A 26702-nucleotide genomic window follows, 5' to 3' on the forward strand; every position below is an offset into this window, starting at 1 on the left:
TATTAATATTAAATCCTTGTGTCTTAATGAAGAAGTCTGCAAAGTACTATTGCTTTTTCTATACTTGCTAAAAGGATGACAAAATCCCGGTGTGCTTGGCTGGCAGACTGCAACAGCAGCTCTCCAATGTTTTTTGTTTTATTTCCCCTCTGGTTGATAGGTTTCCTCTGGTGAAAGATTCTGCTTTTGATAAGTAAGTTTATTTTGAGGCACATCTGGAACACCTGAACTATTAAGTCAATAAGACAGTCTTTGTACTAGCATTATGCATCAGTGAATCATGTTGTAACTTTATCCTTCTGAAAATGTCACTCATTATACTAGATTGATGAAGAAAATGTCTTAGCTTTAATATTTTATTCTTAGAAGTGAAATGTATACAGTATACTTTAACTTATTTAGTGCAGGAAAAATAAATGTGAGAAAGCTATATTTACAGTAAAATATTTTTCCAAGGCATTTTTCCAGAGTAGTCAGCCATATTTACATATAAAACTAATATACTGCAAACTAGTTTTAAAAACCTATTTTACATGTTTTGATAGTACATGCTCTGACATAGGCAATCAACTCTACAAGGTTCTTATCCAGCTTGATTTCATATTGCTTTACATGGGAAACAAACTAATTATCTTTACTACTTCTTGTTAAGTGGATATATTAAGTTCTAGATGTAATCACATTCTTTAATTGTGTTATTTATCATGAGTATTCATATTTAAATGCTGAATAAATCTACCATAATCTGGCCAACAATACTGAAAATAATGAGATGCAAATTAAACAAAGAAGTGGGTAAAATATATGAAGGTTCCATTTCTAATAGGCAGTAAGAGAGTGTCTCAGGCAACAACGAAAACCAATGCCAAGACTCCAGAGAACATACAACTGTCTGAAGATCACACACAGCTGTCAGCATGAGGCAGCTGTACAGAAACTGCCAAGAACATCTAGAAATCTCTGGATGTATCCCACAGTAATTGGCAAGAGTTTTTCTAAGACACAGGGCTAGCTGCTGCAACAGCAAGAAATAATGCAAAACTGTTACAAAAGCTGACAAAGAGCTGACTCCCAGTTGGAGGGAGAATCTACTTAGCAGTGACAAGAGTACAGAGTGCAGTGTCTTGGAGTAGCCAACCTCGAAATGCTGTTCTGGCTGAAGAAGTTCCTGGGAGCGTCTGCTTATTTACACTATTGACAGGTTGGTAAACCAAGCTTGACATTGGTTACCAAATATATTTATATCTATATCTATTTGCTTTTAGGAAATTAATTTTCCTTCTTCAAACCAAACATACAAAATATGGAGGAAAAGGCATATGTGTGAACATTATCAATCACCCTGTTAAAAGTATGCTTTTTCAAAATTCAAAATTACTATTCAAATGAATTAGTCAGAAAGCAGAGCATTTGTGTAAAACCTAACATAATTAAGAAAAGATAAGTCACTACAAGTATCTTGGTAAATATAGCAGAGATTTGATTGAAATAAAAGAGCCATATCTGAAAATCTGTATTCATTATAGAATAATGATAAAGCCACAAGAAACATGAGAGAACATCTAATTTAGCTCCTCTTTATTTTCACTAAGAACCCTGGAGGTGCAGTGGTTACGTGACTGTTAACTAACCGGTTGGCAGTTTGAACCCACCGGCCTCTGTGTGGAAGAAAGATGTGGCCGTCTGCTTCCAGAAAGATTAAAAGCCCACGGCCATGGAGTCAATTCCAAATCCTAATGAGCCCATCTGTCTGAGGATTTCTGAAACTGTCAGTCTTTCTGGGAACAGACAGCTTCATCTCTCTCCCACGTAGGGGCTGGTTGGTTTGAAACTCGCTCCCCACAGTTAGCAGCCCAATGCCTATCCAGATCCAATCCTGCTCTGTCCTGAATGGTTACTATGAGTTGGAATTGATTTAATGAAAACAGGTTGATTTCTTTGCACATATTTATCGGTGGTACACCAAGGTTACATGATTTCTATATGGGCACAGCACTGCAGTGACAATTACCTCTTCTGGGCCATATTCTTCGACTTTCTAGGACATTTAGATATCACCACCTCTGAAAATGTAACATAATTATAGCACCTATAACACTATAGTACTAAAGTTACAGAAGCAAGCTTATTTTTATTCATTTCATAAAGCCCATTATAGTTTGGATGAAATAGGACATTTTTATTCATAATACATACATAAAGAGAAAAGTGCCAAACAACCAGCAGGTGAAAAACTGTCATTTATTTCAGTTTTGTGTTATACCCCAAATTCCCACAAGATAATATGAGTGAATTATTCAGTGTATCAAAGTGTTAACAGAGCTAAAAATATTCTCAAACAATTGCTGTAAGTTCAGCAGAAGTGGAAAGGATTTTCTCAAAGATGAGCATATGTGCTGAGAAGTCACCTCACTGTCTAATAGATCAGACGCAGTGACTACTGTCTAACTGGCCTACCTCTAAAAGAAGGGGATCCAGTTCTTACAGGGAAAAGATGCTTAAGGATAAGTCACACAGCTGGTAATGCTCAGATCAAAGCAAAGAATACTGAAAGTTACCAATCAAGAAGCAATATGGAAATATCTTGAATAATTGCTTTTGTCAAGTATTATTTAATATTTTTCATTAATATCTTAAAACTCTAGTTTTAGTGTACCCCTTTTTTGTCTTTATTTAAGTATTAACTGTATGAAATAATAAACTACCTCTTGGTAGATATATTTTTATTCTTAAACAGTCAATAGGTTAGCAAGCTGGTTGTTAAATTATTTCATTCCCACCACTGTAACTTGAAATTGTTCAAGCTGGAAATATTTACACCATAAAAAATCAGAAATGATTATACATCAGCATTTGGGGGATGAGGTAGAGAAGTGACCCAACTATTCACTACTTACCAGTATATCACTATTTACAATACACTGATGGATCATGAATTGATTAGTGGGTTGTAATGAATATTTTATAAAATGCAATAGAATGAAAAACAATCAACATGCAAATATACTTTGTAAGATCAAGTATGTTTTAATAGAAAATAGCAATATAAAATGTGCTTTGTGTAAAATATTGGTGCCAGCTTTATATCTGTTTATTTACATATAAACTAGTGATGTAAAATCATATTTTTAATATGGATTTGGGTCAAAAAATGTGAAACCAGGACTACAAAGAAGACAACAAATATAATTCCCTTCCACAAACATGTTTTACAATCTTTGTAGTAAGTCATATGCTTTAAGGTTAAAGCTGACCTTTAGGGGAGGAAATAAAAACTAATTTTTTTCTCAAGGAATACTAAAAAAATGTCATATATGATCACACAGGAATCTGCGCTGTACAGACCAAGTCAAACAAGACCTCTGTTTCACTAGGGTCGTACGTTTCATGCGTTTGTTAGAAGGTGAAGTTCTCTAACATTGTTTCTTTTCTTTGTTGAGTAGCCAAAAACCAAGCAGCATGTCACGCTTTGCTTTTAAACTACTAAATGCAACTCCATTATTTCTCAAGATCTCTAATACCATTGTTTTTCCTTCAGTGTTTTCAAGCATTGAATTTGTTTTCATTTTAATTTATAATTTTTATATTATTGAACATTGTGTGGTACGTATATATAAGTACCATAGAATGTAACAGACATGGTTGCTAGATATTAAGAGAAAATAGTTTAAAGATGAGCTTTTTTTTTGCCTTACATTAGCTCAGAATTTATTATGAGACAGATAATAATGTATCAAGAGACTGTCTTCCTTTTATAGAATTAGTGCTCCTATGTTCCTCCTCTCTGCCTACATCAAGATGGATTTAAGTGAGAGAAGAAATGGGGAAGAAAAGAAGGCAGAATAAAGTCAAAGGGTTTGGGGAGAAGAAAAAAGATTATTTTGCAACTGCTATGTGTTTACTGGTAGGAAATTGCTATAGTTTATTGTGCCAGCCTGGCCGATAAACATAAATAGGATTAACTGAAGGGCAGAGGGATAAATGGCTCGGTGAGCCTCGCCTTGCTTGTTCTGTGTCTCAGTTTAGCCAAGCCTGTGGACTGTGTCGCTGTAAGGTGAGGTCCCTTCAAGGCCACATGACTGGAATGTTCATCTCTGGAGCTGGGGACCGACAGTTGATGACAGTTGGGGATCTGCCTTGCTGTTTGCTGCCTGAATATATATAGCCCAGCACTCTCTACAGAAGGGGACTGGCAACTGGCAGCTCTCAAGCCTTAAAGGACTGCTAGTGTCTCACTGCTTTATAATTTAACTGTTAATTTCTTGTATTATCTATCTGTATATAATTTAACAGTTCATTTCTTGAATTATATATCTATCTTTATAAATATATTTATATATAATTACTAGAAATCTGGGTTGTCTCTCTAAAGAACCCTGTCCAATACAGAAATATACATACATATATATATATATATATATATATCTCCTGAATTTGCCATGATACCTAGCCAGCTGTATTTTGTGTGTGTGTTGTGTTTATTGTTGAGTTACTAGGTAGAAATCAATCTGTAAAGGTCCTGAATTCAAGTATTCTGTTTTTGGAAGATATTCAAGTATTCTTCCAAAAACAGTTATTTGCTTCCTTGGGGAACAGACTTAAGATGTGTTGTCTTGTTGAAGGCCCTGGCTCAGTATGGAATTCTTAGGCTTGCTCCCTTCCCCACGTAGGAGACCTGATCTTTGTTTCCGGATCACAATGAGATCAGCATTTGCTTCAAGTCAACAAGGTCAGCTATGACGGCTCACAGGTCTTCGTACTGTTTTCAACTCAGCTTCCCTTCTCCTTTTGAAATTTAATGTTTTTGTTTTCATAACCCATGGGATTTCCCTTAATTTTTGTAGTCAGCAGGGTTTTAAACATAGACATGATATAATTTAGTTAGGACCTAAATAAGCCCAGTTTTTCGGCACATTTTTAATGCAGTTTTTGTGGTAAAATTAGGTGCCTCAGCTGATATTCGGGTTGGCTTATCCTTGAATATATACGGTAGTTAAAATGTGGCAGAAGGGTTATCAGAAAAACTTGTCTATCACACTGCTGGAAATGGAAGCCAATGCACTCTTTACTAAAGAGAAATCAGGCTGCATTTATCCATGTCCTTCAAGCTTCTGGAATTAAAAGCATATATCAGATAAGCATTTGTTTAATAAAATCCATGTTATATCAGATAGAAGATACCATCAGGTCAATACTGAAAAGACAGTATGTATATTCATTGTTACAATGACATTATTAATTCAATGTCCTCCTGTCATACTGTGTTACACACTGAGCTGCAAACCACAAGGTTAGTAGTTCAAGACAACTAGCAGTTTCTTGGGAGAAAGATGAGGCTTTCTACTCCCATAACGATTTATAGTCTTGGGAATACACAGGGACCTTCCTATAATGTTATTGACCAAGAATTGAAGCAATGGCAGTGAGTTTGGCTTGGAGATTTTACTAACTTAATAGTGAGTCATATTTTTCTATATGATATAATTAATATTAATCAGCTAAAACTGTCTAAGCAGTTTTGAATATAATATTCTGAATATATGAAAAAATTTAAAATACAGGAATGTTTATTTTTACATAGTATGTTAGTTGCATTTTCAAATAATAGGTGGAACTTATATTTTTCTTCAGCCTCTTGAAACCTTTTCAGAAAGTATCTCTAAATTTTTATCAATGATGCCTATACTTGACCCCAAAGTCAGAGAAGATTACTATACATAAGTATCTATTCTACCCACCACAAAATTCATCCAGGTTCAAGAAGTCAATAAACAATCTATATACACTAGCTTCAGGATTGACCCTTGACATATGTCTTTTTCATACAGAAATGGCAGGACCAACTGAAAGATGCCACCAAATGAAATCTTCCTTTGGTTAAAAAAAGAGATAAATGGAAAAATCTCTGAAAGAATCACCTTAATATTCTCAAAACACATTAAGACTGGGTGTAAACATGAAGGTAGGCTGCAGACTTTGAAAGCTATGCCATTTATATTTGACTCTTTAGATCTCCATCTGGACTATAACACTAGAGGAACCACCTAGAATTTGACTGGGAAAGTTGGGGAAGGAGCTGAGCTGAGCGAGCATAGTCCTGATGAGTTGTTCCTAGTGCAGGTTCACAGTAAGCCAGGGAAGACGCTTGATAAAACCGCCTGCTGTGATGCTCAAGGGTTGCAATTCTCTCTGCACTTTCTGTCTTTGTAAGCCTCGAAAATGATCTATTAATTTATAGTAAAAGTAACCTGTCTTTCATCCTTCAACTTGGATGAATTTAGTAAGTGCACTAACACCAAATTTTGACAGAATTATAAATTGCTGTAGAAAAACAACCCCAAAAACAAAATACTTTTTGTTTTGTGAATTAGATACAGGCTTAGAGCACTGATCATCAGTTTTATATTCAGAAACTCAGACATACTTTAATTCAATTCAAATCCTTCATTGTTGTACCCTTCACCCCATTTCCTCCACGTGCCTTGTTTCCCTTGCTCCTTCTTTCGCAGTCCCGTGGACTTGGTCTGTGGGTCAGTGCTGCCCTGTAGTTCTTACACAGTTGGGTTCTCTCACACTAGGGGCGTTCCGTGTCAGGCCGGAACAGTGGCTGAGCACTTCACACTAGTCTTAGAGGTGCGCCAGTCTCCATCCAATCACGAAGTCTGACTCTTACAGGATTTTGTGTTTTCATTCTCTTTTGATTCAAAGAACTGTACTAATTTCACTTTTATTCTATCATCCAGTAGGGACCACTCTGTCTTAAGGAAGACCGTGTACTTTTCTTGCTCTGTCTCCCACAGCAGTCTTTGGACTTTTTATTTAGATTCTAAAGTACATAGAAAGTACATGGAAATGGCCACACCCGTCTCTCAGACAATGCTCTTGATTATAGAGTTTATTATGGAAGTTAAAAGGTTACAATTCAGATAGAAATGCTTAGAAAGAGTTGATGAGTCAGGGCATGTTACAAAGTTCTTTTCAGGGCTGCTAATAAATGAACAAAGGGCAAGCCATTCTGCGGTCACCCTCAACCTGAAGGCACTCAGCTTGAACTGTGTGCGTCAGTAAACCCAGCTCCCTGAATTAAGTGCCCAGAGGCCCCCAACTCCACAAATCAGCCTCTTGCCAAGCACTCAAATTTACTTGCTTTGTGGGCTGAAAAGTTCACTGTTCAATCTTGTGTTCTGGCTCCTGGTACTGCTGCTGTTGCTCTTCTGTCACATCTCTCACATCAATGCTGTCTTCTTGATTCAAGGAGGTTTACTGCACAGGGACCTCTGGGTCCAAAGGATGTGCTCCACTCCTGGCTCTTAATGGGAGTGAGATCCCCTCTCTTACAACCAAGAGTCCTCATTTTATACCCAGCAGATAGGAAATCACAATGAATCCTGATAATAAGCACTCACAACTGAATCCTATCTGTTCTTCCTCTACCTTCTCTTACTCAGACCCAGCAGAAAAACAATACTTTTAGTGGGTGTTACAGAGATTATGGCTTGAAGAGTGCTATTTAATTTCAATGTTTTGATTTTTTTTCACTTTGATCTTCCTATTGAGGATCTTGGAAGATGCTCTGTAGTATTCTGGCATTTTTTTAAATTTATTGAGGTTTGCTTTGTGCACTAGCATATGTTTTATTCTAGGCAATGCTCAATGTACAATGGAAAAGAATATAAACTTTGCTGTTAGGGGGTAGAGTGCTTTGTATACTCCCATAAGGTCAACTATACTATTTATTTCTTCTGTGACTTGTATGTTTTCCGAGTTGTTTTATTCTTCATTAAAAGTAGTGTATTAGTCTCTTACTGTTATTGTACCATTGTCTATCTCTCCAATTCTGTCACTGTTTGATGAATAATTTTTCAGGCCCTGTGTTAGTCTGGGTAGACTGGAGAAACAAATCCAGGGAAACTCATGTGTATAAGAAAGAGCTTTAATTGAATATTGACACAACATTCCAGTCCAGATCAAGTCCATAATTATAAAATTAGCCCATATGTCCGATATTAATCTATAAAGTCCTCTTCTGACTCACGAAACAGATGCAATGACACCAAATGCAGGAAGATCACAGACCAGAGGGTGGTAAGTCTTGTGGATCCAATGGTATTATAAGCATCTCAGTGCTGGCAGGGGTCTCCATGTAGCTTCTCCAGCTCAGGCCACTAGCGTAGTTCCATGTATCTTATCAGCCTGTATGTCTTCGAGGAAGTGAACAGTGAGAGAAAGCCTCTCCTGCCTCCAAGAAGGAGAATCCGGATTTCCCAGAATTCTCAGGGGCCATGCCCACAGAGGTCTCATTGGCTACAATTCGATTGACAGACTAGATTCCACCCCTTTACTCTTAATCCTCTCAAGTCCAAAATTAACACCAGATTATGTAACTACCACAGGTCCTTTCACGGGTCCATAGATACTTATTTTTCTTCGTTTTATCCTTTATCCATTGACCCTTTAGTTCTCTATAATGCCCTTCTTGTATCTTATGCTGGATTTTTGTCTTAACACCTATTTCATTCGAAAAATGAACATTGCAGCCCTTGATTTTTTGTTGATTTTGTCAGTGCGAGACATTTCTCCCTTCCTTTACCTTTCAGTTTAAGATTAGTCTAAGGCATCTCTGTAGGCCGCACATTGATAGACTCTGTTTCCTTATTGATTCTGCTTCTGCCTCTTGACTGGCGACTTAATCCATTTACATTCAGCATGATTACTGATAGCTATGCATTTATTACTATGATTATTCTCTCTCTCTCTCTCTCTCTCTCTCTCTCTGTGTGTGTGTGTGTGTGTGTAGTGCTCTTGGTTTATTTCACATAATTTAAACCTTTCTGTGCAGAGTTCATTTAGTTCATTGGTTTCCTTGTCGCTTCAGTGCTGTTGTTTTAGTGATTACTAACTATTTATGAGTTTCCTCTCTTTCATTTTGAACAGGTTTATTCATTTTCTTTGAAGTTGCCCTGCAATTTATTAAATTCTCGTAAAGTTTCAAACCATCAGCTTTATCTTGGTATCTACTTGAGCTCCTCTCCATTTTAAGGTTCTGACAGAATAAGCGTACACAAATGATAGCTAAATATTCAGATACCTCTGGTAGGCTGAAAAAGCCTAACATGCAGATGTTGTCTATGTTGTCATGCAGATGACAATTCCACAGGCAGGGAATAAAAAAAGAAAAGTGATGTTCCTGTCTTGTGTTATTTTTTATAAGAAAAAAATTTCTAGAACTCCCCTAAAAGACAGTGCCCTGATGTCTCATTGGTAATAATTGTGACATATCCATTCTCAAATCAATAGAATTACTAAAGCTTCTTTATATGACTTGAGATGCACTTAATTTAAAGCTCCAATCTCCCTAGTCCCTAGTGTATGCAAACCATCTTGGTTCAGTTAGCAATAAGAGATGTGGGAATATGTATAAGTAAATGACAGGGTTTCCTACAACATATTACTACTGTGGTGGGAAAGCAGCAAAGTCTTATTGAGATTTATAAAAGACATTCTTCTCTGTCAGGGGAAGAAATGGTACAAATAACCATTTCATATTAATGATAACAGTAATCAATATTAAAGCCAAATACTGAGAAACATTAGTCAAGCTTGGTAAAGTGCAAATGCTATAAATGAAACTATCCTGCTATTTCTTATTCTCCCAGGACCACTGGCTCATAATGTATAAATATTTTTAAATGGTTTTTAAAACATATGACACATGCTCAGTATCCATAAAGGTTCAGGGAGTTTTGAGTTATTTTTGAAAACTTACATTCAAAACAGTCTACGTTTATGGTCTATCATATCATACAGGTAAACAGTCATGTAGAACACACAATGTTTATATAGCATCATTGTAAGTACATATCATTATCAAAAGTTGTAATGTACACACTAGAATTTTCTACTATACTATGCTGGACATTGATAATACATATTTCTACCCCAAAGGATATATTGTCCCCATTTTAAGCTGTACAAACACAGTAAAGGTGAGGGGCAGCTGTGTAAAAGGGAGTGATATACGACACAGTTGATCATTTAGAATACGGGTCTGTGAAATCTACTACTAGATATGTGGCAGGCAATATACCAACCTGTGCATGCAAACTCTATGCCCTGTAAAAAGTGAACTAAAATGATTGGCTTCAGGTGGATTCTGACTCATCACAACCCTTATTTGTCTTTCCTGACCCTGTATAGTTCTATCCTTTAACTTCATTGCCAATGTATGATTTGGTTTCCTGACCTCCTGAATCTATCTATCTTTGGCTTCTTTGGTCTTTTAACTTTTTTAACTTAAGTTCTATACTTCAAGGATTTTTCTTTGGAATACTTATAACAGTTCTCCACATTTGGACTTTGGTATGCCCTTCCGGGTCCTTATGAGTGCAATTTTTGTTTAGAAACTTCTGGCGGGCACCTGAATAGAGCCCACCTAAGTGTTTGCAGTGGGAGAGTTTCAAACAACTTTAACTTGAACATAGTTTTGTAAATCATCAAGCATTCTGTATGCCTTCTAACAGATTCATGACAAAAATTTTGTTTGCAAACACAGCTGTTCATCAGAATTACCTATGGAGCTTTTTTTAAACAAATCCTTATATTCAAATCTCACTCCTAAAAATGATAATTCAGGTCCTAGGTATCTGAATGCTAAATGTGTCCAATTTGATTCACAGTTGAGCAGCCAAAAATGAGAAACACAGCAATAAAAGTTTATATGTACTGGTGCATATCTCTCTTTTATGACAACCAAGAGAGAGTAATACAAATGGAGATGGGGTACGGGAAAGAGAAGGGAGTACATTATCTTTTCCCTCGGGTCTCTGCTAGAGGAAATGTGGCAGTCTGGGGCTAAGGCAAAAGTAGGCTGTGTTTGGTATTCCTAGGAGTTCTTTTGCTATATCTTTCGGCTGTACAACTCTTTTCTTGACCTCTGAAGAATTTGAAGATACTCATGCATCTCTACCTATTTCATCATATCACTCTTGTTTCCTCCTGCTAAGTTTTTAGCTTTTGACAAGCAAAGCTTGCAACCCTTGGTTCATTTAAGCCAGGGGTGCTCAATACGTCAATCGTGGTCTCCTAGTCGATTGAAGATGTAGTGTGGGTAGATTGCATGGCATTAAAAAACATATAGACATAAGCCATTCATTAATCCCATCACTTAATCGATATACAGCGCAGCCAGTCAGATGCAGCCTTAGGTGTCAAATGCATGTGCAAACAACTACGCTTAGTACAGCAAAACTGACCAGCTAAGTTGTCGCCAATTTTTAGACCTGGTTTTGTTTTCTCTCTTAAACGTAAGAAAGGGTATTAAATGAGTGGGGCAGCTGGACCAAGTAAGAAGACAAAAACGTGGCACTTTCATATGGAATGGGAGATTTTGACACTATAAGCCGACATTCAGCTGAAGTCCAGAGCGCACGAACAGTTCTGGAACTTACTCCCAGAGGGAACGAGCCAAAACATGAGAAAATGTGCTACCTCCTTGACTGCAAGTTCTACTTACTTATGTGAGACAGCCTTTTCCCACATCAAGATCATTCAGTCCAAGTACCATTCCACCATGGCTGATGAGCATTTGGAAGTGTGTTGAGGTTGGCTGTCAGCAGCTACTGTCCGGACTAGGCATCCCTGGGTCATTCCATTCAGTGTAAGTCATCAGAGTAAACTCAGGTCATGACAAAAAATGTACATAGAAAATTGTGTTGTGTTGTGCAATATGGACTCATGCGGTTATGCAAGGTACATAAACATACACTGTACATTTAAATAATTCTCAATGCACTTATGAATAAATGTAATAAATAAATAAATGTTTTGCATTTTTGTCGTTGGGAGATCATTTTGACTTGATCATTTTATAAGTAGCTTGTATGCTGAAAAAGTGTGAGCACCCCTGATTTAAGGTATGCATCAGAAAAAAATCATGTAACACTAAGATTATACTGTTAGCTTTCTCCACAATAAATGCTTATGGAAATAATGGTAAAGAAATCAAACAATGTTTTGCACTGGGAAAATCTGCTGCACAAGACCTCTGTAAAGTATTAAAGAGCAATGATTTCACTTTAAGGACTAAGGTGCACCTGACCCAAGCCATGGTACTTTCAATCACCTTACATATATATATATATATGAAACTTGAGAAATGAGTCAGGAAGGTATTAGAATGATGGTGTTGGTGAAAATATTGAAAGTACTGTGGACTGCCAGGACACAAAAAATATCTTTTTTGGCAGGAGTCCAACTAGAATGCTTGTCAGTGGGGATAAGGGAGGATGCCTAGACTAAGTGTTGAGTGCTTGTGACAAGGGATCAAGAGAGACCAGTGCCTGGAAGAGGATATTTACGCTTGGTAACACAGAGGGCCAGTGATAAAGGATCAGATCCTCAATGACACGGGTTGACACCGCAGCTGCAACAACGGGCTCAAACATAACAATTGTGAGGAGGTTGCCACCAGCTTTTTGTCTGAATACAAGGAATCAAACAAAAACAATATTCATTCTAAAGAAGAGAAGGTGGAACTATCTTTACCCAACAGGATCCAAGACCAGGCACTTGAGAATTCACTGAATGACTTCAAATTCCAGGGAAAGAAAATTTAGCACTCTTTTATTAAAAAAATTTCCCCCAGAAAACTCAATAATTTTATGAATGAACTAAATAGATATATGAAGTGATCCAAGAAGAGATTCTGGGAAAATGGTAGTGGGGTAAACCAAAATGAGAAAACAGAGGTCTCTCTAGCCTTTTCCTGTGATTGAATCAAACATTAGGATTATCGTTAGTGCTGTTTGGAAAAATAAATGAGGACGAAAAGACAATTACAGTGAAAAACAGAGAAAGGCAAAGGAATTAAAACTTAATTTGAAACATTCTATTCATGCCTTTGCTTATTCATCTACCTTTTCCCCCCATTTCTTTGATTAACTTCTATTATCTTTCAAGTCACAATATAGATATTACCAATGACTAGGAGCATATAGTTAATTCTTCATAGATTGCGCCTCACATTATTATACTGTAAGATAATGCAGATAAAACATTCTTCATATATTTGTACTGTATTTGGGGGGCTGGCCCCAATCCCAACTACTAAGTGGACACCTGCCCCTCTCCCCAGAATAATTTGTTCCAAAGGACGGATTGCGTCTGCAGCTCCGGGAGAGGAACATATCTGATCTGAGCACATGGGAGCAGATGAAGGTGGAGGAGGAGAGAGAGGAGCACATCCTGGCCCACCAGGCCTTGAGGACGATGTTCCCAGAGCAGCCAGTCCACAGAGAGGACCCACGTGGCTGGCCCCTCTATGAGACATGACGTCATCACTGACCCATAGCCCTACAGGGGACAATACCAGAGACACAGTGTGGGAATTGCGCCCGATCTGATCCCGCAACACCTAGGCAAAACAGTAAGAGGGTGCAAAAGAACACCAAGGGAACGGAGCGGTGAGGTCTCAGGGAATGCTGAAGGTGGACTTTGGGGCCAGGGCGTGGTGCCCCAACAGACTGGATTGGAAAACACTCCCACAGGCCAACAAACAATCCTTGAACTAACTAACCACAAGCTTTTCTTAATTGTTGTGTTTTGCTTTTTGTCATTGGTTTGTTGTTGCTTTGTTGCTTGTTTTGCTCTGTCTTGTTTTTGTGCATGTTATCTCCGCAGGTCTGTCTAAATAATATAGGCTGGAGGAACAAGGGGAAGAAAACAAGGTGACTGACAGTTCCAGAGGGACATGGGAGAAGGGGAGGTGGGGGGAAAGGTAGTGGTGTTAACAACCCCAGGGATAAGGGAACAACAAGCGATCCATATCAGTGGTGAGGAGGGTGTGTGAGGCCTGGTAGGGCATGATCAAACGTAATGTAGCCAAGAGAAATTGATGAAACCCAGGTGGGGACGAGCATGATATGGGGACAGAAGGAAAGTCAAAGGAAATAGAGGAAAGAGCTGGGAGGCAAAGGGCATTTATAGAGGTCTAGATAAAGACATATACATGTGCAAATATATTTATATATGAGGATGGGGAAATAGATCTATGTGCATGTATTTATAGGTTTAGTATTAAGGTAGCAGGACATTGGGTCTCCACTCAAGTACTCCCTCAATGCAAGAATACTTTCTTCTATTAAATTGGCATTCTATGAGACTCACCTTCCTGACATAACCGCTGAAGACAAAGCGGGTGAATAAGCAAGTGTGATGAAGAAAACTGATGGTGCCTGGCTATCAAAAGATATAGCATCTGGGGTCTTAAAGGATTGAAGGTAAAAAAGCGGCCATCTAGCTCAAAAGCAACAAATCCCACATGGAAGAAGCACACCAGCCTGTGTGATCACGAGTTGCTGAAGGGATCAGTTATCAGGCATCAAAGAACAAAAAATCATATCATTGTGTGGACACCTCCCTGATAACGACTGCTGAGGACAAATGGGTGCATAAGCAAATGTGGCGAAGAAAGCTGTGGTGCCCGGCTATCAAAAGACACAGTGTCTGGGGTCTTAAAGGCTTGAAGATAAACAAGTGCCCACCTAGCTCAGAAGCAACAAAGCCCACATGGAAGAAGCACATCAGCCTGTGCGATCATGAGGTGTTGAAGGGATCAGGTATCATCAGAACAAAACATCTTATAGTGAATGAGGGGGGAATGTAGAGTGGAGACCCAAAGCCCATTTGTAGGCCACTGGACACCCCCTTACTGAAGGGTCTCGGGGAGGAGACGAGCCAGTCAGGGTGCGATGTAGCAACAAGTAAAAATACAACTCTCCTCTAGTTCCTAAATGCTTCCTCTCCCTCCCCCACTATCATGATCCCAATTCTCACTTGCAAGTCTGGCTAGACCAGAGGATGTACACTGCTACAGATAGGAACTGGAAACACAGGGAATCCAGGGCGGATGATCTCTTCAGGACCAGTGGTGTGAGTGGCGATAATGGAAAGGTAGAGGGAGGGTGGGTTGGAAAGGGGGAACCGATTACAAGGATCTACAGGTGACCTCCTCCCTGGCGGATGGACAACAGAAAAGTGGGTGAAGGGAGATGTAGGACAGGGCAAGATATGACAACACAATAATTTATAAATTATCAAGGGTTCATGAGGGAGGGAGGAGTGGGGAGGGCAGGTACAAAATGAGGAGCTGATGCCAGGGTCTTAAGTGGAGAGCAAATGTTTTGAGAAGGATGAGGGCAATGAATGTACAAATGTGCTTTACACAATTGATGTATGTATGGATTGTGATACGAGTTGTATTAGCCCCTAATAAAATGATTAAAAAACCAAACAAAAAACTTCTAACAACACTACAAAAAATAAAATTAGTGTATTTTAAAACTGTTTAAGAAAACAACACTAGGGCCACATACTGTGCTTTCCAAATTCTACACTTGGAAATCAGAAATATTACGTTGAGAATGGAGGTGCGCAATAACCCAATCCATTGTATTTTCGATCGCCTCGTACGCTTATGAAAGCTGGACATCAAATGAGATGGTCAAAGATGAATGGATACATTTGAATTGTAGTGCAGCTGAAGAGCAGCCCAGCTGAAGAGTATTTACAGCCCCATGGGCTGCCAAAAGAACAGGTACAGCAAGAATGCTCCTTTGAAGCAAGGACGGAGAGACATCTCATGTATGATCCTTTAGATATGTTAACAAGAGAGCCCAGTCCCTGGAAAAGGACTAGTCAGGGTTGGTACTACTTTACCAAGCATGATTTCCTAAGAATGTCTTCAAGACATCCTAAAAAATGTGTTCAAAGTATGTGAGACAAAATCTCTCCTTATATTGTACATCAATAAACCCAAACCAATAACCAAACCCACTGCAATTAAGTCAATTCCAACTCATATTAACACTATATATCATTAGGGATTCTGCAAATCTTTATGGGAGCTGAGAGCCTCATCCTTCACCCATGGATCAGCTGGTGGATTTGAAACCCCAACCTTGTAGTTAACTGCCTCACACACAGTGGCACCAGGGATCCTGGGACACTGCAAAAGATATCACCAAAAAATTATAAAGGAAAGCTTCTAACATTGCTAGAAAACTATCTACTCTGAACCAGCATGTTTGAAATCCTATCTTAGGGCGAGATATAAACATGAAATGGAGAAACAGAGGTATTCAGGAATCTCTAATCCTGCTAAGCGACTATGGACTTTGTTCCTCAGCACATTCTTATCCAGGCAGTTCAAGTAAGAAAATATAATTTTCATGCAATTGCGCAGTTTAGAAATTTGAAAAATCTGAGTTATATTGACTCTTCAAAATACACTCAGGAACTTTTCCCCTTTTTTGTGAGAAATATCAATATTCCTACAGAAACCACATTGAAAGTACTGAAAACAAAAGCACACTTTACAGTTCTATGTTCCTAACAAAATATTTTGCTTTAGTATCATTATAAATGTAACACATGCTTTTTAGAAGTTCCCTACAAGCAATGTCATGTAAAAGTTTGAAATACTTGGATAGTATTCAGCATTTGTCATTTTATAATTATAAAAACAAAGGGGCACACTAAAGAGCAACTAAAATAATAATGGCAAAGAAAAAAAGAGACCCAAGAGCCCAACCATTAGATTCAGATACTTGAAATATAATAAGACAATGGGCACTCTGTACCTTTATGCTGATTTTCAAACTCTTCAGATAAGAGATGATAGCAGCAACCCACACTGCAGACTCCCTTGATTTCATTCTTGGAAATAAATATGCGCAGAGTGTTTGCAGCAAGATCACCACAAGTATGTAAGCCAACCATCAAACAATCCTTTAAAGAGGAGAAGAAAAATGAATTTTAGTAATTAAAAGGAAGGCTAAAAGACAATTCAGATAAGGACTTTAAACACTCATTAGAATATGTATAACTTTTTATAATTACCAAAGTCTCCTCCCTAGAACAGTTTGTTTCACTTTCATAATTATAACTTATTCCATTTGAGGCAAAATGTCTGTAACTGCCTGTGTGGGGGCTTCAAAAAGTTCATGGAAATTGTATATTAAGAAAAACCATGCACATATTTCAAAAAAATTTTGCATTAAAATAAATCTATATTAACTTGTGATGACATGTCACGGCAGGATCTAGTCTGAGGCATTAAAAAGGATAAGATGATCTGTTTGAAAAGAGTCCCTCTCAAAGCAATGTGAATTCTGCTAGAAATGGAAAAAGAAACATCAAATTTATGATGATACGTGGTAGACAAAATGTGTTATCACTGATACTTTACAAAAAGTTTATGGGTCTAATACCCTCTAAGAAATCAGTTTCTCGGGGTGACTCGTTTCAAGAAGGGATGAAATGTTACTGAGACCAAGCCTCAGCAGACCGTCCATATCAATTTGTGAGGAAACATTTCATCTTGTTTGTGCCCTAAGAGTACTGGTTAACAGCAGAAATAATAGTCAAGGCCATATACATCTCTTTGGGTCCAGCTTTCACAATTCAATTTAAACATTTAAGTTGAGCCAACTTTCTCTTGATGAATGTCAAACTTGCTACACCAGCTCCGTTGCACACAAGAGCAGGGCTACCAAAAGGTGGAAGTGGTCTAGTCAAAGGAAAGACAGAGCTGTCAAGACCAAGAGTTACAGCAACATTTAAAAAAAAAGTATTATTTGTTCTTGTTTGTCTTTGCTAAAGGCAGAGGAGCCCTGGTGGTTACGCATTAGGCTGAGGCTGCTTGGTCGGCAGTTTGAAACCACCAGCTCTGGAGGAGAAAGACTGGGTGTCTACTCCCTTACACAGTTAGTCTCTGACACCACCCGGGGGGGGGGGGGGTGTCAATATGAGCCAGCTTTGACTCAACGGCCATGAGAGCTGCTAAAGACATTTTGCCTGTTCGTTTTCTGGAGGCCCAGAGAAGAAGAACATTTGCTCACTGTGGGTGTTTTGAGAGAGCTCAAGCATCAGAAGGAAAGGCGAGGGAGGCTCAGCAGAGCCCTTTCTCATGGCAGTGTCCTTTTCCTCCCTGTTATCAAATGAGGGCAATGTTGTGGGCTTCCATGAAAAAGCTTTAGGCATTCAACTTACAGCCCCAATCTTACTCATGGCGAGATTTTTAAAATTGTTTCCTAATCTTAAAAAATCTTTAAAGAGCACCCGATTTTTTTGTTAGTGCAAAAAAGGCTGGATTGACATGGTTAAATTCCCAGGACCCTAAGTTTCTTAGGGATGAACTATTGGCAGGTATTGTAAATTATCCAAGTATCATCACCTTGATGGAGCTTATGTTGGGAAATAAAATTTACATATTTTATTGCTTGTAATTTCATTTTTCATTATTTTTTGAAGCTCCTCATATCATTATGAGCATACTTAAATGGATTTTTTTCCTTGTGGTTTGGGTTTCTGGGTTATTTGAATTTTCTGATTTCTTTTAAATCTAGTATTTGCTTCAACTAGCCAGTCATGGATGAACCAACTGAATGTAAACTATATTACTGGGACAAACCTGTGATTTGAGACACATTTATGCCACATTTGACCATGGAAGTCCAATATTTAACTGATTTCACATCCTCAGAGAGTGTCCACTATATTCTATATCATTCAAAACCTGATAAAGCATGAAAAACAAGTGGTGCTAATTGGTATTTCTAGTCTAACATCAAAAAGTTTATTCCCTGACTGCTTCAAATAAGCCAATATTAAATTCAGTATCAAAACATCCATTTTCATTTTATAAAGAAATTCTCCCTCAACATGACTTCCTAAGTTTTCAATTCAAATGTATATATAAAAACATTTAAACAATGGACTCATGTGAATATACTCATGAATCTTGCTCAATTAATTATCACATAGTTGAATTTAATATACACATCCTCACTTGTCAGCATGGTTAAGTTTCAAAAACTAGGTGTTACGTGAAAATTGGCATTATGTGACAATAAAGAACAACACAAAATATCACAAGTTGAAGCATCAATAACATTAAAAAACTGCCAAATTATATATGACAGCACAGCGGTAAACGACTACTCATCTGTTTGTTGTATGTACTGTGGTGGTGTGTGTACTTTTGTGAAGCGTGTAGTCATGCTACAGTGCTTCAGTGAGCAGCAGGGTCGCCCCTAGTGGAGAGAACTGTCATGCCAATAATGGACTGAGAAGAAGCACCTTGTACTCTGAAAAAACTGCCCAGAAGAACAATGCGGACAGCAAGGGAACATTGTCTGATGGAGGGCGGGAAGATCAGTGGCAGGGTATTCAAATTACACCTGGGCATAAGTTACCCACTCAAATAAGGGTTGGCCTTTAGGAAATGGATGCAGTAGAGCTTTTGGGATCTTCAGTGGCTGATTTAGCTCAAACATGAAATAGAAAGATCTGTAAGCATTCATTAGTAATCAGAATATGCAATGAATGGAATATAAATCTTGGGAAATTGGAAGCAAAAAATGAAAAGGAATACATATAGATTGATGGCTTAGCCATTAGTGAGCTGAAATGGACCGAGATTGACCATCTTAAGTTGGAAAATTATTTAGTTTAAATATGTCAGGAATGAGCAATTGAAAAGGTACACCATTCATCACATACACACGCATACACAAGCAATCATGATCTTCCTTGAAGAAAACAATGTCAGATATAGGACAATATTCTTATTAGAAAGACAATTAATATAGCTATCATTCAAATTTAAGAAGCAATTCCAATGCCAAAAATGAAAAAATTGAAATATTAACCAACTTTTTCCATTTGAAATTCATCAATCATGTAATCAAGATAAATTGATAATTACTGACTACTGGAATATGAAAATTGAAAAGAAACATCAATATTCAGGACATATGGCCATTTTAGTGATCAAAATGATTCTGGGGATTGCATAATATAATTCTGAAAGACTGACAACCTATTCATTTCAAATATAATTTTCAACAACACAAATGGTAAGAGGCAACAGAGCAGTTCAATCTCACCAGTCTGAACAAGATGAGGAGCCAACTGTGGGATAGACTATCAATAACTCTAATGCAAGTTCAAGTTGAAGCTGAAGAAAATTAAAACAAGTCCATGAGACCCAAAGTACAATTTTAAGTATATCCGACCTGAATTTAGATATCACTTCAAGATTAGAATTAATGCCTTGAATGCAAATGACTGATGACCAGGGAAGTTCTGGGATATAATCAAGGACATTACATGTAAGAAAGCAAAAGCTAAATAAAAGGAAGATAAAATGTGCCTGACACAATGGGTGGATGTATGGATTGTGATAAGATTGTACAAGCCCCTAATAAATTATTTTAAAAAGAGAGAATGTATTCTGTATGAAAAATGTTAGGACTATGAAGCCAAAAATCCTGGGCAAAAAAAGGTAAATTGTACTTACAAAAAGTACAAGTTATATGTTTGTATGCATGTATGTAAGATATAGCTATCAATAGATACTTCTAAATTGTTCTTTTATTAAGTCAAAAATTGATAAAGAAACTTTATGGTAAAAAAAAAGCAAACCCCACCAAAACTGATGACAGAAGAAACTCTGAAATTTGTTTGCCAAAGAGAATGGAGAAAATGAAGAAATAAAAAAGCTAACTAACTAAGAGAATTCAGAGGGCGGCTCCAGAACCAAAGTAAAGAATTACAATGGAAGGTGCACAGACTTGGAGTCAGAAAACCAAAAGGGAGGAATCCATCCAAAATTTCTTAAGCTGAGAGACTGGAGAAAAAAATTCATGTCTAGATTTGCAGTGTTCAAGGAGTATGAATGGCAAAAGATAGAGTGACACAGAGCACTAAGGAAAGTTGGAAGGAATACACAATCACTGTTAAAAAATAAGTTAACATTCAACCCTATCAGGAGGTTGCATATTATCAATAACTGATCATTCTGAAGGAAAAAAAAATTAAAGCTGTACTGAAACAATATGGGAAAACCAGGTTCCAGGAATTGGCAGATTAACAATTGAGATGTTTCAATAAATGGATGCAATCTTGAAGCTTTCACTTGTCTCTGTCTAGAAATCTGAAAGGTAGCCAACCAATTGGAGATCCAATATTTTGTACATTCCAGGAAAATGTGACCCAAAAGAACACAGAAATTATTTAACAATGTTATTAGTATCACAAGCAAGTAAAAGTTTGTTAAAGATAATTTTAAAAGTGGTTTTTAGCAGAGTATTGAAGGCAACTACCAGATAATTCAAGTCAGATCAAGATGCTATTAATGCTGAGCATAGATCTTGACTGAAAGCAGAGAATACCAGAAAGACGTGCAACCTCTGAGAAATTGATTATGAAAAGGTATTCTTCTGTGTCATAACAAATTGTGGATATCACTGTGAAGAATGGAAATTTAATTGTTATGTGGGCCTTCTATGAGGCAGTTACTTGAACAAAGCAAAGTCATAATGCCTTGTTGAAAATAGGGAAAGGTGTGTGTCAAGATTTTATCTTTTCAACACACTTCCTTAATCTGAAGGCTAAGTAACTCATTTGAAAAGCTGAAGCTGAACTATGTGAAGAGCGTGGCATCAGGACAGGAGGAAGACTCATCAGCAACCTGTAATATTCAGATCAAGTAACCTTGCTGGCTGGAAGTAAAAGGTCTTGAAGCATTTACTGATGAGTGTAATAGGCTATGGTCTTCCGTATGTATTATACCTTCATAGAAAACAAAATTCTTGGGTAACTAGTGAGCTAATAACATTGAGTACAAGAAAGAAAAAACATGTTCTAAAATTGACTCTGGTGAGTATTGTATCACTCTTCTTAATATAATTGAACTATTGAATTGTATGATATTTGAATTATCTGCCAATAAAAAATTTTAAATAACACAAAATTCATTGTAACTAGAACATCAAATATCATCATGATAAATGGAAAATATATTGACAGTGACAGGGATTTCACGAGCATTGACTTTGGAATCCAGAGCGGATAATCCCTTCAGGACCAGTGGTATGAGTGGCGATACTGGGAAGGTAGAGGGAGGGTGGGTTAGAAAGGGGGAACCGATTACAAAGACCTACAGGTGACCTCCTTCCTGGGGGACGGACAAGAGAAAAGTGAGTGAAGGGAGATGTCAGACAGGGCAAGATATGACAAAATAATAAGAAATCAAATTATTTCATTGGAAAATCTGATGCAAAATACCTCTGTAATATATGAAAAAGCTTGAGAACTTGGTGTCTATAGTTTCTGAGGGTGACCTAAGTAATCTGGGGGCTAATGTGCTTCTCACTAACCCGCTGTTGTCAAGTTGAGGTAATTATTAGTGACCTTACATATAGCACAAAGAATTTCTCTATGGTTTCTGAGTCTGCAAATATTCACGGAAGCAGGTAGCCTCATTTTCCTCCCATTGAGTGGTTGGTGAGTTTGATCAATTGACCTAATGGTTAGCAATCAAAACACTTAACCCATGGTACTACCAGGGCTACTAGTGCCACACCCACGCCTTGGTATTTTCAATCACCTCATATGCATTTGAAAGCTAAACTATAAAGAAGACCAAAGAACAATTGATTCAATTGAATTATGGTGTTAGCATAGAATACTCAATATATCAGACTGCCCGAAGAACCAGAAAATCTGTCTTAGAAGAAGTACAGCCATAACGCTACTTAGAAATGCAGACGGAGAAATACTGCCTCATTAACTGTGAGGACGTGACTAGGATGGACAATCCCTGGAGAAGGAGGACATCATACTCAGCAGATAGTCAGTGAAAAGAAGGAAGACCCTCAATGAGATGAACTGACACAGAGGCTGCAACACAGGCTTAAACACGGCAATGATTTTGTGGGTGTTGTAGGACCAGATGTGATTTGCTCCAGTCTAAAATGTTGGAACTGGAACCGACTCAATGTCTACAATATAATTGCCAAATTACATTGACTACGTAGTGGCAACTTACATCATTATATAAATGCCAAACCACTGAGAATCAGGGCCCATATCACCTTAACGCACCATGCAATACTCTCACCTTATATTCCGTTACGGCCAGATACATATCATCAATGAGTAAATAGTTTTTAGTACTGTTATAAGTATAAAATGACAGATAGCAAAATAGTAAGTCAGTCCTGGTGGTGCAGTGGTTACCTGCCATGCTGCAACCTGTAAGGTCAGCAGTTTGTAACTGCCCCCTCCCCTCCATGGGAGAAAGACAGGGCTTCTACTCTTATGAACAGTCATAGTCTCAGAAACTCGGAGGCAGTTCTACCCTGTCCTGTAATGTCACTATGTGTCAGTGAGTGAAATAAGGAATAGGTATAAAACTTTTCAGTCTTAGAAATTAACGTTTGAAACAGGAAATCTGTCCTAAAAGACTCAGACTTCTGTCATTTGAAACTAAGATTTTAGACTACTTCTAGTATAGTGCAACCCTGTATAGTTAGCAATATTAAGCCCCAATGATCCAAAATTCATATTACTAGCATAATATCTGTACAGTTATTTCCAAATTAGTATTTTTTGTTAAAAATATTGGGTTGAGGGGGGATTTTTTCTATTATTGTAGGTATGAATTAATCTTTAAGGGAACCAAAACTCAAAATGCTATCTAAAGTTTTATTCATCAAGCAGACAAATTCTTTGCAATACAAGTGAAAATTTTAGAGGTATAAGTAAAATATTTTCTAAAAAGTTAATTTTAAAAGAAATAAAGAACTATTATTGAAGTGGTTACACACATTCAAATAAAATTCTTAAGAGTACTGTATTTGGATACTAAATTTAAACTAAGGTTAAATTCCAATTATCCATTGTATGATTTAGGCAAGTTTACCTTTAAGTGCCTTCATTTTTTCATTTGTAAAATGAGGATTTTCAAAGGGTTGTTGTAAGGATTAAATAAGTTAATACACATAAGTGACTTAGTACAATGTATGACAGATAAAACTTAGTAAAAATTCTCTATCTTTCTTTTCATAATAAATCACAAATTCAAAAGAACGAAAGCATTAGCTTATGATTTAGTATATTTTACAGTTATATTTGAAAAAAGCACAATTGTTTCGCTTTATATTGTGTAAGACTTTGCTATCATTTTTAGTTTACTCCATCTAACCTAGATACAACAGGGCTGAAGTCCAACTTCTCTAAAGAAAAAACTACTTAGAGATTATTTCAAACTGACAGAACATTGAGAGGGCTTCAAATACCACTCTTTTTAAAACAATTTTTAAGAGGTGTTCAATTTTGCTTTTCTTGATGATTATATATTTGGATAAGTTATACTTAGATGTAAAAATGAATTTAGATTAAAAGGGCTTACTATTAACTAAGGGGAAGAGAACAATAGGTATAGAAGTCTTTCCTTAAACTTAGCTTAGCTCTCCCTAGGTAACAGAGTAAACCTAAACCAAACCAGTTTCCAGGGAGCAGTTTCCAACTTCTGGACATCCCAAAAGGCACAGAGTGGAAGCTCACTCCAGGGGCTTTCACAGCTGTGACCTTCCAAAAGCAGATCACCAGTCTGTCACCCTAGGAGCTTCTAAGTGGGTCCAAAAGGTTTGTCAATTAGTAGCTGGACTTTAGCCATTTGAACTCCCCAGGGAAAAGGTAGCAGAGTTGAATGCAAATATATGCAATCACCATATTATTCTAATAGCAAAAGATTATAAAAGCAATTTTTATTTGTATACATGCAAATAATTTTAATTTCGTTTCTTAATTTTGTTTAATAAATTATTGATCCCTTATAGAAAACAAAAAAAACTTCTTGTACTACATCATAATGGGTTCTCCACCCACCAAAAGGTAAATTATTATTATGAATTTAGAGATATTTTGATCACATATGAGGGGCTTTCAAAACGTTAATGGAGATTAGAAAGAAAAAGGTATTTTTCCTTGAACTTTTTGAAAGCCCCTTGTATAAGAAGGTGTTTAGAAACTTAAAGGCAGTAAGAACTTACTGCCTATTTTAAATTTAGGATGATAAAGTCAGGGGGGTTGTGCAATCCCAGGAGAAAGTTAAGGAAACCTAATCACTGTTTTCGTGTATAAGAACAACAATGAGACTCCATCGGTGAAGTTCCAAAATTCCAGGAAAAGAGACAAGTTCCCATTATAAAAATGGCCTGACACAGATCAACTGCCAAATGAGGGCTTGGACTTATAAAGGACCTCGTATCTGTTGTTTACTTCTTTGAATACATGAAACATTTGACAAAAAGTAGAAAATTACAGAGTGTGTTTGTTTAGAAAGTTAAGCCAAATGTTCACTAGCAGTTCCTTCTATAAAATAGTTTAAACATACTATGCTATATACATATTGTCTCTCAATGATAGAACTTGGCATATTTGTAACTTAGAAAAAATACAGGCTTTAAGGAATGTTCTTCGTACATAAAGAAATTGTATATTTTGTAATCATGGGCTAACATTAAACATAAGTCTGCCTTAGATACTTCTTTACATCATATTTAAATGAAGAGTTTTCTTGAGTTAGAGTGTTGGCAATGCCTGTGCTGCATGCTGACACTGTAAATCACTCCCTTCCTTCTGTTTGACATGGGATTGAAATAAGTGAGGATAAGCTATTCTGCAATGTGCCCCTATCATCTTTTAGTTGCTGTGATTTTCATGAAAGGCTGGCAATGATTTTATTTTCTTGGTCTTTAAGATTATGATTAAGATAACGTTAGGTTATATAACCTACAAACATTAAGTTGATTCCAACTCATAGCCACTCTAATGGGTTACCAAGATTGTAAATCTTTACAGGAGCAGAAAACCTCATCCTTCTCAAGGAGGGGCTGGTGAGTCTGAAGCACGGACTTTGTATTTATCAATCCAGTGCCTAATAGACAGCACCACCCAGGCATTTTGGTAAATCAAATTTAGGAATTCAAATGTTAAATCACCTCCAGATCTTTAATGATGTCGCATAGTTCTGATTCAGCAGTGATGAAAGAGGTTAATGGTGAATATATATTTGATTCACTTGACTTTGAAGTAGCTTTTCTTTTTTCTTTATTTGCTTCAGAAATTTCTCTGTTGGATATTCCAGAGGAAGAAGAAGTAGGTTCCACTGGCTGAATAGGCAAAAAATCTATAAAAGGAAAGACCTTTTCAAAATACAAATTTTCTTCTTGTGGTAGCTGAGCGTGTGGGTTTTCCATTTGCTTTCTGATTTTAGAAATTACCGGGTCTGAAAAATCTGGTAAAATTCCTGGGGGAGACATCTCTCCTTGATTTATAGCATTTTTGTTGTACTCTTCTTCAATATTTGCTTTATGTTCAATTTCATTTTGCACTTTCCTTTCTTTTGTCATTTTTGATGCCCGTCCACTGACATCTAATCTTGACCGAGTGTGACAAACGCTCCAGTGCTTTGTCAATTTCCTATTTCTCTCCTTCGCTCCATGAGTATTGACGTTTGAGGAATCTATTCCATAAACGTTTAAGCCGTACTTCAAGGACAGAAAGGAGCTCAAGTAGCCTTTACCAGAACCCAGGTCAATTACCTAAGGTTAGGAAATAACAAAAAGAATGAAAAAGATTGAGTCAGATGGTGAAATAAAGCACTCCATATTTTATAGTACAAATAAACAAATACTTTGTTTAAGATACAGCTTGTTAGACTTGATTTTTGGTTAGTACTTTGCTATTCAAGAGCAGCTTTGGCCAGCACATTTCTACATTGTCTGGATGTCCTAATGTAGCAAGTCAAGAAAAAGAAGTAAAATGCATAAATATTGGAAGGAAAATATAAA

General features: G+C 37.1%; 1 protein-coding gene across 5 annotated transcripts in view; it reads right to left on the minus strand.

Annotated features, from left to right (window-relative positions):
* Window positions 1–26702, minus strand: part of METTL25 (methyltransferase like 25) — a 123330-nt gene that overhangs the window by 54791 nt on the left and 41837 nt on the right. For all 5 annotated transcript variants that reach the window (XM_075551219.1, XM_075551216.1, XM_075551221.1 and 2 more), the window contains exons 4-5: window positions 25851–26453; window positions 16638–16785 (exon numbers count right to left, since the gene is read on the minus strand). In XM_075551219.1, the coding sequence (XP_075407334.1) occupies window positions 16638–16785; window positions 25851–26453 (751 nt within the window). The remainder of the gene's footprint in view (window positions 1–16637; window positions 16786–25850; window positions 26454–26702) is intronic.

Source organism: Tenrec ecaudatus, chromosome 6 (genome assembly GCF_050624435.1).
Source record: "Tenrec ecaudatus isolate mTenEca1 chromosome 6, mTenEca1.hap1, whole genome shotgun sequence".
Lineage (NCBI taxonomy): Eukaryota > Metazoa > Chordata > Mammalia > Afrosoricida > Tenrecidae > Tenrec > Tenrec ecaudatus.